Source organism: Ceratosolen solmsi, unplaced genomic scaffold (assembly GCF_000503995.2).
Source record: "Ceratosolen solmsi marchali unplaced genomic scaffold, CerSol_1.0 scaffold28, whole genome shotgun sequence".
Lineage (NCBI taxonomy): Eukaryota > Metazoa > Arthropoda > Insecta > Hymenoptera > Agaonidae > Ceratosolen > Ceratosolen solmsi.
This window is the reverse complement of record NW_011948429.1, coordinates 511,430-527,244: the sequence shown is the minus strand read 5'-3', so window position 1 is coordinate 527,244 and position 15,815 is coordinate 511,430. Positions and strand designations below refer to the sequence as shown.

Here is a 15,815-nt window from a genome sequence, read left to right as displayed (position 1 = left end):
GGGTTAGGCACAAGGGAACGGAGCTGGGAAAGCACTTAGATCCCAAGAGATTAGTATCGTCGCGTTGATCGTTTATTTAAGATGACGACGACGACGACGACGATGGATATTAATTAGTATTTAGCTTCTTTACAGCCTGCAACTTCTCGGCTAGGCTACTGCGTTGGCGAATTCGGTCCCGAAATCACTTCTTTGCTCGTAAGCTTTCTTTTTGCATCTGGGGCTCGCCTTCTATCGGGGCTACGGAAGCGCGTGCATTCTCAACGGTAATTGATGACGGTGAAACGAAAACTTTTTTTCGCAAAACCGATTCGAGTGATGATAGAGACGCGTAGCTCGAGCGAATGGTTTACTCACTTTTCATTTCACTTCTTTCTTCATCACACAGCGTAGTTTAATAATGATCTATACAAGTCGATTAATTTTAGGTATTTTAACGAAAGTTTGTACTCTCTCTTGTCTTGTTTATTTGTTTATTTGAATGAAGTATGCTTTCACTTTTATTTTCTGTTGACTTATTTTGTATAGACTATGACGAAAAAATTCATACGGTCGAATCGACCGTGTACATTTCTTGTAAACTACACTAAGGTTTTAATGCAATAAAGTACAGTTATACCGACGATATTTGGTGTTTCTTCAATCAAATCAATATGAAAGTCTAACGATTATACTAACGAATTGGTGTACAAAGTTTAATACTTACGATAACACTTGTTTTCTCACTGCGTATCCTCTCTCTTTAAAACTACCGCATGTACATTCCACTCGAAATTTCATGATCACGGTGCCTTACGTGTTTCAGTGGAATTCCAATTCAATTCATAAAACTATAAAAATCACGCAATACTATAATCAACGTTATTTGGCTTCATTTGAACAAATAAAAAAAAATGTGCAAAAAAGAAGGCATAATTTCAAGAAAAATAAACGCTGTGTAGTATCAATATAATGTGAGGATTGAGTAAGTGGTGTATGTATGTGTGTGTGTGTGTGAGAGAGAGAGAGAGAGAGAGAGAGAGAGAGAGCGCGTAAAACAAATATTGAAAGTAGAAGGCGAAAGTGTTAGTGATTGATGTGACGAATTTTGGAAGAGGAGATTATGCGATAAAATATAATAAATAAATCCCTTCATCGTTAAGAATCCGTCGAGCGAGTCTTGTACAGTAAAAATAATATGAATTTAAAGTGGCGTTGCTACGTCATTGGCTAATATGTATGTAATTTAGTTAGAAAAAAGGAATTATGATTGTATTCGAGCCCCAGCGGCACACGTTGGTACAAAATCCCGATGTTTATCTCTTTTTATCAATACGATTGCATTAATTATCGCTGATACTCAATTTAATTTCCATGCGTTGGTGCGCGAATTTATTTATTTATTTCTTTTTTTTTTTTTAACAGAGGATTCATTTATCCGTTGGCTTCGAAGAAAATAGAATTTTGACAACAAACTGTGTAAATTGTCGTCTGGATATATATATTTGCGCCATAAAGCTTGAATTCTCAGATTGAAAAAAAAGAAGAAAGTTCGCAACTCAACGCTATAATATGCATATAGTAAACGTACGAATGTCATGTGTATATCTTTTAAAGGCGAAAAAGTTGCATTACTTACTAATTACGCGAATTGTTCATGTCGTTCGTTTACGAATTTTCATTACATTGCAAAGAAAAAAGTTTCGTCGTGACTTCGGCTTAAGTTACATATACTTACCAACAATCATTCATTAAAGCAATGCAACTTTTTATATTATTATTATCATACTATTATATTATTATTATTATTATTATGATTATTACTACAATTTGCGCCGAGAAAGACAAGATTATCGACTTTCTGACCTTTTATTGTTTCATCATTTCGTTTATAGTCGCGTATAGAATAATAAAATAAAATAATGAAAAAATAGTTTCTAAGTCGATATTGCCAATATTATTTATATTCGTGTAACGAATGGAAGTAAAATAATGGACGTTTATTTTAATGTACATACCACGAACAAGTATCGGCATCATTTATATATATATATATATATATATATATATATATATATGTGTGTGTGTGTGTGCGCGCGCGCGTGTATACATAAATAAATATATATATGTGTGTGTGTGTGCGCGCGCGCGCGTGTGTATACATAAATAAATAAATATATATGTATATATATAAATGTACGTTTATATACACACTTATTGTATGGTATATATATAAATATTATTGATGCTAATCCTTAGTATTTACGGAAGTCAACTCCTAATTTACATCCGGTGCAACTTTAAAATTAAGGAAAAAAATTGAATAAAATAAAAATATATAGTACGACGATAAAACAATTGTGATTTCTCATAGATCGAGTATTCATTTCAGCGTACAATTATTATTATTATTATTATACATTCGAAATAAATTATAGTGTGATTGAACCCATAGATCTAAAAATTTATTTGGACCTTTTACACGGGGGATGCTCATATTCTTCAATGTAGGATCGTATGAACAAGGAAATAAAACACCACGCAACTCGTACTTTTAAAAAATGTAATAATTATACATTAGTTTTGTTAGAAATTTGTACATTTTGATTTTAAAATACACGGCTTTTATAATTTTATCTTTGTTTAATATATTTATAAAATTTATAAATGAAAGAGAAAACCATTATTAAATCACTTTTAATTATTTAGCATTAAACAATCTATATCGGCGATTGTTCCCATTAATAAGGGAAGATAATATTCTCTCTATCTTCATTAATGTCTACATAAATCTCAGTTAGCTCGACGTTAAAATGTATCGTTTGGGACTTCTCAACCCAAAATAACGTCCGCGCATTAATTCTAAAACGAACGAATAAATAATCGTTGCATGCACTTAAAGTATATTTTAAAATCCTAGGAAACAGCCGCCCCCGAATGCTTAGCAATGGGATCCAGGAGGCGAAGAACGCTCAGGCGCCTCCAGCCCTCCTCGACACAATATCCGTCGTCCTTCCCATCCTCTTAAAAATCACCAACACAATCGCCTTACATTCGTCATAAAGTAAGTACATGCACAGTTGGAGTAGCCACGAACGCGCGTTGCCGCGACCCTCAGGACTTCGGATCGTCCGTCAAGAGGGCGTCGATGTCTTTGAGGATGTCGTCCGAGGCAGTATCGAGTGTGTGGAGCTCCTCCCTGCCCAGCTTCAGCACGTCACTACAGATCGTCACGTTCTTGACGATGCTGTCGAGACTCTCGACCAGGTTTCGACTCTTCTCGTCCACGTCTTCCCTGGATGGACTGTCGTCGGTGCTGCTGTCGCAGAGCCGAACCTCGACGGACTGTCTCCTGCTCGAGCAGGCAGCCTCCTCCTCGTCCTCGAGCCTCTCGCTCTCGTCCGCGGACTTTTCGATCTCTTCCTTGGACGCGCTGCTTCTCCTGTTCCTCCTGAGCCTAACCGGCGGCACTCGCACCCCCTCGACTTGCCCCCTCGGCCTCTTCGCGTCCTCCTCGCTCTTCACCTCCGTGAAGCTTCTCCTCTTCCGCCTCTCGGTCGCTCTTTCGACTTCCTTATCCGTATTGGCGGCCCTCAGCTCATCCAGCACCTTAATGGCATCCTTCAAGAATCCGTCCTCCTTCTTGGTCTGACATTCCCCTGATAGGTCGATCTCCGGCTCGACAGCAGCATTGGCGACTGCTGTAGCGATGACGGTAGGCGACTCGCGGCTCCTCTTTCGCTTGCGGATTTCCTCGAGGCTGAGGACTTGGAAGTCAAGCTCCTCGGGATTCTTCTCTCTCTTCTCGGTATTCTCGCGAGCGTAGACGGATGCGCCGAGTACAGCTCTCTGACTCCTGGCGCCACTTGGTTTCTTCTCTTTCCCGCCACCGGCTGACGAGGCCTGATAGTTCATCGATGGCTCATAGAAGTAGAAGGCCGCGCTCTCCGCCTGGATCTCCTCCAACCTGATCTCCTCGTACGTTTTGCAGGACGAGATGCGGCTTCGAGGATTCTTCGTTGGAGACGGGGCGCTCTCACTGTCCGACTCTGCAAACATACACGAAGAACAAAAAATAACGGATAATGCCTTTACATGCTGTCAATCACTCACTCGCTCTGTCTCTCTCTCTCTCTCTCTCTCTCTCTCTCTCTCTCTCTCTCTCCACGTCTCTAGTTTTCTTAATAATCCTAAGCATTTCTCACTCTTCGTACGCTTTAAAAAAAGATTTACGGGACGATTATATTTGGGTATGTTACTTTTTTTTCGAGTTGTATGGCATCTCATCCTATCGCTCTTCTCATTTTGTAAAATTACATTACACGGTGGCTTATATTTTAAAATTGAGCTTAACTAGTTATACTTCGATCTCGATAGAACCAGGCACATCCGCTTAAAATCATTTGTTTTTGATTTCAAGGCTAATCCTGCTATTTAATGTATTTACAAACATTCGCGGTTCTCTCTCCCTCTCCCTCTCCCACTCTCTACATATATATATATATATATATCTTGAGTTTCTTGGATAGAATTCATAACGATGAACGAACGAACACACGCTAAAATTTATAATATTATTTATTTTTCACTTCGCGGCAATTTAACTACTGAAGTAAAGAGATAATTGAGCTTACGAAAATACAATAAAGTTAATAATAAGTTCAAATAAATACCAGCCTTTGTTTATTTCATTTATTTACATTTGATACATTTATTTTCGTCAGCAGATCTGTTAACTTTACGAAGCAAGAGCTCGACTCGCCAACACCAATTGTTCTATTTTAAATAAAGTCTAGTCAAATTCTCGCTTCTCGTCAAGCTTAGAACGCAAATACGTAAATATCTCAAATCCAAACATAAATAAGAATAAATTAGAAAGGCCTTATATCATGAACTTTTCAGACGATCAACGCCACATTATTAGTAATAATATATTTGGCTTATAAGCTTTCGGACACGCGTGCTAACTTCGTTAAAATAAATCGAACTTAATTTATTTAAACAATGTTTAATGAAACGTTTAAATTTCATTAAGACATTTTGTTTCATTTGAATGGATTAACATAAATTCAAAAGGAAGAAGGATGGAAATGAAAAATTTCACTTTATTTCAAACCATTATTTAGGATTAATTAAGAAAGAAATCAAGCAAAGTTCGAAGATTAACACCGCGAGGAAAACAGAATTGACGAACGTTTAATGATACGAATTATTAGAATTCCTCGTGCGTGTTAATCACAGCTTTGCAAAAAAAGTTTTTTCGAGGTATCAAGTTTATTGAAATCCAAATATTTTCGATGAAATGTATCGATTTCCATTAGCTTATACATCGATCATATAAGTATGCGCATTAACTTATTAGCATATTTTTGTATGTTATTTTTTACTTTGTTTTCAACTCCCTATTCTAGATAATATAAATATATGTGTGCGCGCGCGTGTGTGTGTGTGCATACATATATATATATATATATATACACATACATACACGAACGTACACACATATGTGTATGTATGTATGTATCTAATACAAAAGAATTACGAATTCATCGGTACCTTTTCATTAGCCGTTGGATGCTCTGCATCAATAATCAATTAAAAATACCAATTTTCTTTAAACATTCGATTGTAATTAATTTAAAATCAGACACTTGACTTTTATATTATTTCGCAAACGCGCGTAAATCCTACATTGCTTAAAGAAGATATTAAAATTTGGATATAATTTATGTTATAATTAAATATCCAACGATTTTTTTTGATTACCAATGGCTAATGCAAAGGGTTGTTTACAACACTTTTTTCGTCACGGTGATGAGGCAAAGAAAAAAGCCGCCTTGAAAAGGTATACGAGAACATAATTTGATGTCCGTAGGGAGAATCGGAGAATGAAAAAAAAAAAAAAAACAAAAAAACAATTAACTATAAACTCTCTCGTGTACGTATACGCATACGCACACACGCGCGCACACACACACGAGTGTATATATGCCTGTACACATTTAACAGGATAATATCAGCGCTTTTTCATTCGCGCGATTACCAGGGTTCAGTGAAAGGAGGCGAGATAAAAGTAAATGCCGAACACTGTAAGAAAAACGGGAGAATGCAATTTAATAAATTTTAAATGCAAAAAACTTAAACAAACAAATTAACAAGTTATAAAAAATAAATCCGAAAATACAAGGATTTAACCTTTTCATTAATGTACTAATTCTAGTTATTTTATTTTCGTGAACCCAGATCGTGCCGTCGATTGTTACAAACAATAGAGATCAAACGTGATCTACGACATTAATACAGTGTATCACAGATTTATGTGAGACGCTGTGCTAATGTTTAGGTTGGTATTGTTTTCACAGCAAGGATCAGGGATTCATATTCGCAGTTACTATAAATGATGGCATTCATTTTCAAACATTTTTGTTACCGAACATAAATGGGAGCTTCTACAATAAATATATTGCGCTTTCATAATTAATTTTCTTATTTTCACCATCGTCGTTGTATATAATTCGCGGATCAAACGGACATTGTCTTGTTTTATTTTCTTCGACTGAAACTAGTTTGGAGAAAGTTGAAGAATGGTGAAAAAGGAAGACCGATTTTAGTCCTCGTTCATGTACAGGAATCGAGTCTTCTCCTTCTGCACCAATAATATTAAAACCGCATACATTTTCATTCTATTTTTTTTTTCACATTCTTATCTTTTTTATTTATTAATTTTTTTATTTCTGTTTATGTACAAACGTATTTTTCATAGTTTTTCTAGCCTCCATTATGAAATTATTCGATTATTCAATTGTAATTTATTATTTACCATTTCTTATTTATATTTCCTAAAAACTGTAAGTGCACCTCTCGTGTCTCTCTTTTTCTTTTTCTTTTTTTTTTTTTGCAACCAGTAGAGGAACAAATTATTCCTTTTTTCTTTCTTTCTTTGTAATATTAATATTGTTTTTATTCGCAAGTGTAAGAGTTGTTTACTTCGTACTTCATTTATAAACACAATTGTTTACCCTATTTTTTTTAAATTATAGTTAAATTTTATTCGATCGATTTACTCTGCGATCCCTTCGTTTCAGTATTCTTACGACGTACTTTTTTTTCTCTTTAAGACTATTCGCTATTTAATGACGCGAAATTTTGAGCATATCGACCTCGAGAGGCAAATATCTGTTTGAGTTAAAAGCAAAAAAGATATTGAACACAAATAAAACATTCGTAAATTTTTAGTCCGACCTACATATTCCTTAATTATTTGTTTTATTTTTTTTTTCATTTAACGTAATAAAAAGCTCGTCGAACCGTCGATACGCTTCGAATTTCGATGTTTACACAGAGACACAATGACCACACAATGTCCTTTGCGATTATATATATATATATATATATATATATATATATATATATATATATATATATATATATATAATCATTAGTTGTTTAAATATACGTAAATCTATATTTTGTTTATTCTCGTTGCGTTTATTTTAAACTTTTCGACATTCTTCATTTCACACGCTCTACACTTACTTTTTCCCTTAATTCGTGTATATGTGTATATATATATATATATATATATATATATATATATATATATATATATATATATATTTATATATGCGTTGATTTCACATATATCATTTATTTAATATAGTTTTTTTTATAGCTAACGTGCGATAACATTTTTTACTTTGCGTAATCAGTTGTCGCACATCGATGTCACGGTGACTTTAACTTCAGCTAAAACACTCATGGTTTTTCAGCTCGACTCTCTTAATCTTTTTCTTCTGTTTTTCTTTTTATATAGTAGTTTCGCTCGATATCTTTTTTTACAATCAGTATAAATTTTTTTTCTTCTTACTACAAGTATTCTCGTAGATTACTGTTTTTTTTTTTATCGATACCGACTTTCGCATCTATCTTTCTACTTCCCTTTGAAAATTATCTCTCATTCAGCTTTTTACAAAAGGTGTTATACCGCAACTCCGCAACGATTTGTATTTCAGTTTTATCGTTAGGAGTGATATTATTCGCAAGATGTACATTCTTTTATTTGCCTTTTTCTTACTTTTTTTAATACGTAGTACTCGGGATAAATTAAGAATATATAAAATTTCGCTTAGACCTAGATGATATCTTATATTTTTAGTATGCGTCCCTTAGTACTTGTTTGTTTTACTAAAGATCGAAAAAGGATTCTCAAAAATATTATTTGAGAAATTAAGTCGTTGCAACAAAGAGGGATCAAATGCTATTTTAAAAGCCGTGGTTCCTCGAGACCGAGTGGCTCAACTCGAAAATATGTGATTGAGCTGTTTATATGTACGATTGATTGTGTATAGACACATACGCACGCACGCGCGTACATATGAATAAAGCAATTAATCCTGTATTTAGTGAAAGTCGCAGTTTCTATATTATCGTGCACGCGTTTCTTTATTCCTGACATGGTTCTGTAAAAGATAAAAAGCCAAATTTTACTTTTTGCACCTATAAATAGCATGAATTTTTTAATCTAAGGTTAGTGAAATCAAAAAAAAAAGAAAAAAAAAAATATAATAAAAAATAAAAAAAAAAACCAAAAAGAAAAAAGGTAAATGTTGAACTTGATGAAATCAACAGTTGCTTATTGCTTATAACAGTTACGTTACATATTGCTCGATTGTGAAAAGTATTAAAAAAGAATGGTGCAAATTTATTGGCTTTAAATCCTTTATTAGCAAAGAAAGATCTCTTATAATTGTACGATCATATACGAACGCGTAACCCGCTTTACCGAAATCTAACTTTCTAATGCTGAAAAGCTTCCTTTTGACTAAGTTATTCATTTTTTTTTTATTTTTATATTTTTTATTTTATTTATTTACTATTATTACTATGAGCCATCTCGATTATTGAACAAATATTTTTCATACAAGCCAAAACATATGAAGGCATTTGTCTTTTTATTCGCTTTTACGTGATGCGTGAAAATCCCATGTATCTATCTGGGATATTTTCCGATAGTTTCATTCGCAATTTATTTCAATGATGATTGCGCACGTATTTTTAAAGTCTGACTTTGTAAAATCGGACTATATCTTCTTAACCAAAAAATAAAAAAAATATTTTTTAGCATAAAAAATAAATACAAACATGATAATAAATGTATAGAGGCGTCTTTACATAGTTTCAATCGCTTAGATATTTTGATTTATTTATTAAAAAGCAGAACAAAATCACCGACGAAAGAGTTTCACTGTTCCGAGGTTTGTGTGCATGCGTGTGTTTATAATAGCCGTAGTAGCAGTAGTATTGTTGTAGTTGTGGTCGTGGTGGTGGTGGTGGTGGTGGTTGTAGTAGCAATAGTAGTAGTAGTAGCAGTAGAAATAATGGTAGTGGTGGTGGTGGTGCCGCCGGCGGTAGTGTAGCCGTAGTTGTTTGTAGCGTGAATATATATGCATGTGAGATCGTGTGGTGTTATATGTGTGAGCCGTTGTGTGATCATGTGCAAAAGAAATAATACATTACACAATTGTGCGAGATTTTAATAAAAAAAAAAAAAAAAAAAAAAAAAAAAAAAAAAAAAAAAAAAAAAAAAAAATAATAAATTTGAATTAATATAAAATCGGGTGCGATATATTAGAATAAAGCAGGATAAAAGTAAAAACAAAAAATTTTTTTTTTTTAAAGAAAACAATGATGCAAGTATCCCGGTGAATGCAAGTAAGCGTGCAGTGTGCAATGATTTTCTGTCGAGCCATGATTATCTTCGTTGCGACACAAAAATTTTCCTGCCTCCTAATAGCCACGAGCGGTTTTTCACAGGTAAAGTTTGGACATAGCGTCCCCTGTAAAAATTTATTTTTAATTTTTCGATAAACCTCGTTCATTTTTATAGTAATAGCCAAAACCGTGTTTTCTTGCTACCTCTCTGCCTATTTTATTTTATTTTATTTTATTTTATTTATTTATTTTTTTTCAAATAATGCTCTATGTATTTTTTATTCTAGTGTCGTGCGCAATGTGTCAAAAGCGGTATCTTCATTTTTCTAAGAGAGCTTCGAAACTTGAATTATTATTCTAAATAAGATTATTTATTGTTTTTATAATTGATATGCTTTAGACTGTTTTTAAATGCAATTTTTATAGAAAAATTGTAATAATAAGTAAAGCTATTAGTCATAATTTTATTTCATATTCTTACAGTTTGAGAAAATACGCTATTTTTATAAAATAGATTTGAAAATAAAAAAAAAACAAACAAAACATTAACAAGTAAAATGAGACAAATCTTCAATTCAATATGTATGAAACTTTCTGCGAAATAAAAAATAAATAAATAAAAAATAAAATAAAATAAAAAAAAATAGAGACTAGGCTGAAGGTTAAATTTAGCAGTTGATTATAAGTAAAATTGACAATTCTTTCAAAACCACTATTTTGGAAAATTCATTTAATTAAACTAGCTTATGATAATGAGAACGATTACTATTTATAAAAAATTTATTATACATCCTAATGTTTAATATTTTGTTACTTATGTCAGATAATCAATCTCTCAAGATTAAACGATTTTGTCTTAACTACGTGATATTGATAAGAGCTCGTGTAAAAGGGATTAATTTTGTTTTTTCATCATTCTTTAAAGTCTTAAGCTTACAAGTTCATAAACCGTACAGTAATCGTGCACCAAGAGAAGAGTTTTTTATTTTTTATTTTATTATATAATGGTAATTAATTATACATTTTACAGCAATCAGAATTAGTCGCTCCAATGAGAATCGCACGACTGCATTATTTAATGAAGTGATAATAACGTTCCGTTCGAAATAACAAATTATGTAGACTCTAATAATTTTTATTAAAAAACCGCTAAGATTTCAAAGTCCCGCGATTATAAGAGAACGCAAGTGAAAGCAGCTGTTGTCGTGGTACTTATCACGATCGAATGAAAACAGTAAAAGTTAAGAAAGGGAGACGATAATATGGTGGAATCGCAAAAAACTCATCTCTCGGTGTGGAATTCATCTCACAGCAATGACGTAACGCTAGCTACTAGCAGCTACGTATAACTATGGTGACGACACGCTCTCGCTCTCTCTCTCTCTCTCTCTCTCTCTCTCTCTTTTTCTTTCTCTCGTTATCTCTCGCTCGCACTCCCTCCCTCCCTCTATCTATCTAACTACCAATCTATCTATCTATCTATCTATCTATCTATCTATCTATGTATCTATCTATCTATCTGTCTGTCTGTCTGTCTATGAATATGTCTTTGTTAAAGTGACCGATATTTGCGACCGACCTATCAATCAGAATCAGAACCTCCGGTAGGAAGGGAAGCTTAGGAAGGAAAAGGGGAACCTCATATGCGTGGGCTGGGCCTGTGAGGTGGCCTGCTGGCTGTGAATGCCCGTGTAAGGGGCTGCAGCAGGTCGTTGAAGCAGAGGTGAGCTGGGTTGTTGGCTTGGCGGTGGCGGCGGCTGGAGCGGCGACAATGGGGGCGCGGCCCGGGCCTGGTGATGCGCCCCGGCAACGTTGTGTAGCAGCGTTGGTGGCGGTGGTGGTGGCGGCTGAGGCTGGGGCTGGGACTGGGGCGCTGGCTGCGGCTGATGGTGGTGGTGGTGGTGGTGGTGATGATGATGATGAGGATGATGCTGTTGCTGTTGATGCTGTTGTTGTTGTTGTTGTTGTTGTTGTTGTTGTTGTTGCTGCTGTTGCTGTTGCGATTGGTGGTGCTGGTGCTGGTGCTGGTGATGTTGGTGGTGGTGGTGGCGGTGGTGGTGGTTGTGGTGCTGTTGTTGAGGCTGCTGCTGCGGTTGGGGCTGAGGTTGCGTTTGTTGGTGGTGCTGTTTCGCTTGCTGTTGCTGTTGCTGTTGCTGCTGCTGCTGCTGCTGCTGCTGCTGTTGCTGCTGCTGCTGCTGGTGGTGGTGATGATGGTGATGGTGAGGCGGGGGCGGGGCAAAGGAGAGGGGCGAACGGTGGTGACACGGAGAGGACTGCGAGCTCACCAGGCTGGAGCGCGTTGGCAGGGTAAGATTGCCGCTGCTGGGTATGGCGAGACTCGAGGGTTGTGGCTGTTGGGCTTGAGGCGGGGGCAAGTTCAGGCTCGTCTGAAGACTGGACGCTAAGGGAAGATGGCTGCCGGGCGCGAGGTAGTGCAAGTTGAAGGACGGTCGCGGGGGCTAATAAAGCCTCATACCTTCTTCGAAGTTGACGATGAGAGGGTCGACCGGGCTGCCGATGAAGCTCCCGGCCTCACTGTTGCCGCGGCCCTGATCCGTCTCCGTACTGTTACCTTCGAATTTCCCATCTTTCCAAATTTTACAGACAAAGCATTAGTAAAATAATTTTAACGTTTATGCGCTTACGCTTTTACATATGTACAGTTGCGAGAGGAGGGCTTCTGCTCACAGAATCCTCATATTTTAACAAAGTCTCAGAGCTGTAACAATTTTTCGTTGAGAACCGTTTTCTCGTACGAGACTTTACCAAGAATTTAGATTAGATCCCACACAGATACCGTGACTCTAATAAACGTAGTTCTACTTCAAAGTCTAAGTAATTTTAACCGGATATGGCAAGCAAAACGAGAATTCATAATTCTCATTTGATTTACAGTAGCAATTTAAGTCAAACATTGTATTAAAAGCCATGCATGAGCTATTATTAACAAAATTATATATACAAAATTAAAATAAATTTAATTGATTAGCTTTACTTATTAACGCAATTGCTCAATTACTTTTATTATGTCTATATTGTACATAATTTGGGTATGTATACGAGTAAGCCATATGCGTGAAAATATATATATTTTTATCATAAATTCTGATAATCCACTAAAATAAAAAAAGTACTCGTACAATTTTATTATGTATTGAAAAGTAGATTTTATTGATACAATCAAGTACAAGTAGTGGATAATTTGTGTAAAAACTTAATCTCGTAGAGTTTTATTAAAATTTAGGATCCAGAAATCAAAGCCTCTCCTATGAAAAATTTTTGGAATACTTTGTATCATTTATATTAAATGGATTAAAATTTTAATCCTATTACACAGTTACTTCCAACATCATAGATGCTGAGGAATATTAAAAAAAAAAAAAAATTAAAAAGTTTATAATTTAAATGTGTATTGATATAAATTCATTGAATAGTTAGTTTAGGATACTCTAACGATAAACGGTTACGTACTGAAATTATAATCGTAACTTAATAAAAGATCCATCTTAAAAGTTTGAATTCTATTACATAGATATTGCCGTTTGTGTAAGTATTAAATTGCACAATTTTTTTTTTTTTTGTTTTATTTAAGCAAAGCATTCTTGGTGGAGAATAAAAATATATCGATATCATTGATGCTCGTTAAAAAATAATTATGTATTATATAAAATTATAGATAACGCAGTGATTGCTACTACAATATATAAGAAGTGGAAAATAAAAATATATTTAGATACGTTTCAATATTAAGCACAGCATTTTTTTGTTTTTAAACAAGTCAATTAAGACAGAAGTTAAAATTTAATGTTATTATATGAAATGTAAATGGATTAAAAAAAATAGAATAATTTATACATATTTTAATAAGTTAGTTTGATCGGCTATGTTCATTATTTTATTTAATCGAATCGTTTAATGAAATTATCGAATGTATAAAATAAATTTTATATTCAAATAGGATAATGTTAAAAAATAGAATGGTTTTCTCACCAGAGCGATTTGACCACTCTTGAGTAACGGGTTTTGCTGGGGTAGGTGTCTTCACGGGTTCGATAGGATTGGTTATCGTAGTTCTCTTAATCCTATGATTGAATGGACAATGTGGTTTCTTACATCCAGTAGGAAACTTTTCCCAATAACATGGAATCGTTTTACGATTTTTCTGTAATACAAAATTAAGTATGTGAGACGGACAATGTAATGCAAGAACAGTACATCGCTTAAAAGCCTTAATATTAATACCCTTTGAAAATTAATTTGAATATGGAATTAAGCAAAATTCAAGCAAAGTTAAAGATATGTTAAAGAAAAGGAATAAAAATCATTTTTCGCTACAAGTAGCGTGGATTATATTGATTTTAAATTAATGCTATGACTTAATGGGTGAATCGACCATTTGTCGTTAAATTTAAACACTGTAGAAAATACAAGGTTTTCCAGACCTCGAGTGTCAGGCATTAATTAAAGTGTCTCAAACTACCGTCCAACAACCACGCATCATTGGTGCAAATAAAAATCAAAAGTACACGTCCAAAGCTGACCTTAATCTCCATATGTCTGAAGTTACAATGCTGATTTTGACAGCTCCCCTCTATCCAAAAAGAGCACACTGTTTCGCTGCCCAATGCAGATGCTTCATGGCGGTAGGCACAATTATCGCCCTAATAATTAATCAAATTATCAATAGCTTATAAAATAAGAATAATGAAATCAAATAGGTTGGAAAATTTTTAGCCCATAGAGATAAAAAAAATAATCCAGCAATACCATAAAATTTCGTCTCCATAATCATTTCCTCAATTAATCACATCCTTCATAAGGTACTCGATAATAAGCGGTACATTGGCTCATTAGTGAGAAATGAACTAAAAATATTTACACAATATGGCCGTTCTAACCTTAATGTTTAACGAAAGTCCAGCCATACCTACTGACATATTCCCTCGGCAACCAAAAATCTTAATCCCCAATAAAGCCGATCGAATTCTAACGCACTTACCTTCGTGCACGTTGAGTAATAAAAAAAATAGCAGTCCGTGTCCTTGTGATTTTTCTCCATTTGTATGAAGTTGTAGAACGACGAGTGATCGTGCTCCTTGCTGGAAAAGAAGTAGTCGAGCTTTAGAAATCCATGATCGTGTGCCTCCGATCGTGGCAATAAAGCCGAAGAGAAATGTAAAAGCCCGATGAGCGGGAAGGAAGAATGGGGCAGACTGTGGCGGGTGAAAGTTATCACACCCGTAGAAAGGATTTGACTCGGCAAAGAGCAAATTCGAGACGGGAAATGCGAGACGACTGGACTGGAGTGGCCTGGGCGGACGGGCGGACGGGCGGACGGGCGGACGGGCTGGTTGATAGGACCATGGAGGGTTTCGGCGGGGCAGAAGGGGATAGTTGGTGAGGGGCTGGGTGGCTGGGGGGGGGTGGTGGGAGGAATATGGGGTTTACTCGGGATGATGAGGGGCTGGTGAGGGGGTGGAGAAGGAGGATAGAGAGGAACCCACGGGGAAGCAAGAGAATGAGAAGAATCGAGAAGAGCCGCGCGAGAGACTTTACCATCTCATCGTGCGAAACATGATCGTGCGAGACTTTTCCGACTACGTGACCTAATGGCAAAGGGATCGCAAACCGAATAGCGGTTAGCAAGTAACTGAAAGCTCATTCCGATAAATCATCCAGCATACCCCGAGCAGCGCGATGTCTCGTGAGTTCCCGCAGATTGTTTACACGCCGGGCAAGGACACTTTTTGCACCGTTTAACGTTTGTTGTCAAAGCTCGCTTACCTTTCAGGCCGCAATCTCGTCTCGTCTCGTCCCGTCCCGTCCCGTCGCCCTCCTGATCGCGCTCTTTACTCACACTCCCGCTCACTCTTACTCTTTCACAGTCACACTCACTGTCTCGGGTTCGCGCGTTGCTTTTTTTTTTTTTTGCTTTCTCGCCGAGGATTGCTCGAGGCGGCGCTGACTCGGGCCGCGCACGAAACGACTCTCGAGCCGAGCCGAGTATTCACGAGTGCGTGAGGCGCCAATGTCCGACCTCACCCCCGCCCCCCGACCAACCTCAACCGACGACTAGGCGAGCGCCAATTACGAACGATCGACGGTGGTTTTAAGGGGCGGGCTGA

At 36.0% G+C, this 15,815-nt stretch overlaps 1 protein-coding gene across 4 annotated transcripts; it reads right to left on the bottom strand.

Moving 5' to 3' along the window:
• Nucleotides 1–2,990: 2,990 nt before the first annotated feature.
• Nucleotides 2,991–15,504, bottom strand: LOC105363732 (zinc finger CCCH domain-containing protein 11A). 4 transcript variants are annotated; one of them, XM_011501491.1, is made up of 6 exons: nucleotides 15,475–15,504; nucleotides 14,690–14,789; nucleotides 14,232–14,351; nucleotides 13,681–13,852; nucleotides 12,167–12,277; nucleotides 2,991–4,028 (listed from the first exon to the last, which is right to left on the bottom strand). In XM_011501491.1, the coding sequence occupies exons 2-6, from the start codon at nucleotides 14,747–14,749 to the stop codon at nucleotides 3,094–3,096; spliced, it is 1,398 nt and encodes a 465-aa protein (XP_011499793.1). In that variant the 5' UTR covers nucleotides 14,750–14,789; nucleotides 15,475–15,504; the 3' UTR covers nucleotides 2,991–3,093. The 4 variants fall into 4 exon arrangements, with proteins under 4 accessions (XP_011499793.1, XP_011499795.1, XP_011499792.1 ...); XM_011501493.1 differs by lacking the exon at nucleotides 15,475–15,504 and adding an exon at nucleotides 15,375–15,466; XM_011501490.1 differs by lacking the exon at nucleotides 15,475–15,504 and adding an exon at nucleotides 15,247–15,323.
• Between the last annotated feature and the right edge of the window lie 311 nt (nucleotides 15,505–15,815).